We start from the raw sequence: 2,651 nt of genomic DNA on the forward strand, positions 1-2,651 counted from the left end.
TTGGCCACGCTCATTCTCGATGATCATGTTATGCGTGATCACACAAGCGTGCATGATGTACCAAAGCATTTTCTGATCCCAAAATCTAGCCGGTCCTCTCACAATAGCAAATTGGGCTTGCAAAATCCCAAAAGCTCTCTCCACATCTTTTCTAGCCGCCGCCTGAGCATTGTGGAAATCAAGTTCTTTCTTACCTTCTGGCTTTTTCAACGTCTTGACAAAGGTTTGCCACTTTGGATAGATGCCATCCGCTAGGCGTTTTGTCGAACACCTAGCGGGCGCCGAGCGGCAGCGAGCGCGCGGGCGTTGTTCGTCGGCGGACCAGCACGCGCGCGGGGCGGCGGGCCTAGAGGGGAGGCGGAGAAGGCGCGCGCGGGGCGGGAATATGCCGGGGAAGCGCCGGAACGGTCGCCGAGTGGCGCGGTCGGCGGCGGCGGCGCGGCTGGAGGGGGGGTGGAAGGTACGAGCGAGCGCGCAAGAGTCCAGCGCGCGGGAGCGGGAGCAGCAAATAAGCGGCGCGCGATTGCGTTTTGGCCCGCGCGCTGGACTACGTATGCCGCGCGCGCGGTTTTCGCGCGCCCGCTGGAGCAGCTCTTCCGGTTACGCGCGCGCTAAAAAGGGATTTTGCGGCGCGGCGCTAGTTTGGCGCGCCTGTTGGAGATGCTTTTATTTTTGTTTCAAGAATATTGTTTTTTAGAGAAAGCAGTAACTGAGTTAGAGGAGAAGACGAAGTACTTACCCGGGACAGTTGGGCAGTGCCAAGGAGGTTGTATCCGATTCGAGTAGGCTCGTTTGTTATAATGTAAGTTAATTTGACTACGGAAAGGACGTGGCCGGCGGTGTATAACGCGTCCTCATAGTTGTATATAAATCAAACACGTCTGAAAGGATCGATACTAAAATCGATCGTACCTTCCTTTAATAGTCGTATATACATATACATATAGTGCGTGTAGCTACGGTGTTCCTCCCTTTCCTTGAAGCTAGCAATTACTCCGGCTGGCTGCTGGGTGCCCGACCGACGACCCTAATAGCTATGTTTAGCTCTTCCGGGCGCGTCCACAAGACGCCGGTAAACACAGCGTCGACCATTGTCGCCGAAGGTGTGTCCGGATCACATGTCCTCACAGTTCAGGGATACTCCCATACCCTTGGACTCGGCGTCTGCAGGTCTATTCCGTCGGGCATATTCAGCGTCGGGGGACATACTTGGAAAATCCTCTACTACCCCGACGGCGTCAACAGAGAATTTGCTGATTGGATATCTTTTTCTCTACTTCTTCATGCCGCGGATGATGACGACGCTGATGATGCTGGTAGCAGTACGCTAGGTATCAAAGTAAGATGCAGGTTTAGCCTGCTCGACCAGGTGGGCGTGCCGGTGCTAAATCACACGTCGCCATACAGGACTACCACATGTTATGCACAGGGCCACGGAATTACATCTCATGGATTCATCAAAAGGGAGGAACTGGAGAACTCGCCGTATCTTAAAGCTGATTGTTTCAACATCAAGTGTGATGTCAGCGTCACCACGGGGATCCGTACGCAGCCCAAATCACAACAATTTATCACTGTGCCGCCTTCTGACATGCCTCATCAACTTGGCCGTGTCTTGGAGACCGGTGAGATTGCGGACGTGACATTTGAGGTCCGTGGTGAGACATTTGTTGCGCATAGGCGTTTGCTCGCGGTTCGGTCCTCGGTGTTCATGGTGCAACTCTTCGGTCCAATGAAGGAGGATGAGGCAACGTGTATACGGATCGATGACATGGAAGCTAGAGTGTTCAAGATGATGCTACACTTTATCTACACCGACACGCTCCCTAATATAGATGCCGGTGAAAACACGGAGATGGCTCAACATTTGTTTGTGGCGGCAGACAGATATAATCTAGAGAGGCTAAAGTTGATTTGCGTGAATATGTTATGCAACCACATGAACGCAAGTATGGTGGCAACGACATTGGCACTTGCTGAGCAACATGATTGTGACAAGCTCAAGAAGGCATGGTACAAGTTCCTCACTCATTTTCAAAATTTGAAGGCGGTAATAGTGAGCGACGGCTTTAAGCATCTCAAGAGCATTCGCCCCAATATTCTAGAGGAGATACTAGATCGTCAGGCGGCTGATGCTCCTTGATCTTGATCCCTTTGTGTGTTTTCCTTAGATTAGCTAGGAAGAGATCGTGATTTTTATTTTATTTTAAAGGAGGGTAATCCTTGGCTTGTGCATCACTGCGTTTAACACAGCCATAGAAAGAGATTGTGATGATGTAATTAATTACTATATAGATAGACTGAGTTAGCCATCCGTATTTTGTCCAAGAGGTGTGATCATGTGTCTGCCTTTCCGTTTTCTTATAGGCTTTATTTGTGTACATTTTTTGGCTAAAAAGTTTTGCAGTTGCTCCATTTGAGTCAATAAAATTCATCCTTTGTCGAAAAGAAAGTTCTGCAGTTTTCATATTTGTAGTATATAGCAATCCAAATCTGAAGTGTTTGCATATTTTATGGACCCAAGAACAAATTCACAATTATATTAAGAGGATTTGTGTTATATTGCCGTTCTATTGCAATGAAGTTTTGTCACTACTGTCGAACTTTATTTTTGTGCAGCTTTAATGCCTGTCGTATGCTTATTTGATGGA

At 48.8% G+C, this 2,651-nt stretch overlaps 1 protein-coding gene across 1 annotated transcript; it reads left to right on the forward strand.

Moving 5' to 3' along the window:
- Positions 1 to 914: 914 nt before the first annotated feature.
- Positions 915 to 2,381, forward strand: LOC123058234 (BTB/POZ and MATH domain-containing protein 2). The gene has a single exon (XM_044481028.1). The coding sequence runs from the start codon at positions 1,037 to 1,039 to the stop codon at positions 2,141 to 2,143; it is 1,107 nt and encodes a 368-aa protein (XP_044336963.1). The 5' UTR covers positions 915 to 1,036; the 3' UTR covers positions 2,144 to 2,381.
- Positions 2,382 to 2,651: the final 270 nt, after the last annotated feature.

The sequence above is a fragment of the Triticum aestivum genome, chromosome 3A (assembly GCF_018294505.1).
Source record: "Triticum aestivum cultivar Chinese Spring chromosome 3A, IWGSC CS RefSeq v2.1, whole genome shotgun sequence".
Classification (NCBI taxonomy): Eukaryota; Viridiplantae; Streptophyta; class Magnoliopsida; order Poales; family Poaceae; genus Triticum; species Triticum aestivum.

Excerpts from the sequence above, each read along its gene's own strand:
- LOC123058234 (XM_044481028.1), top strand. The coding sequence starts at position 1,037 with ATGTTTAGCTCTTCCGGGCGCGTCCACAAGACGCCGGTAAACACAGCG.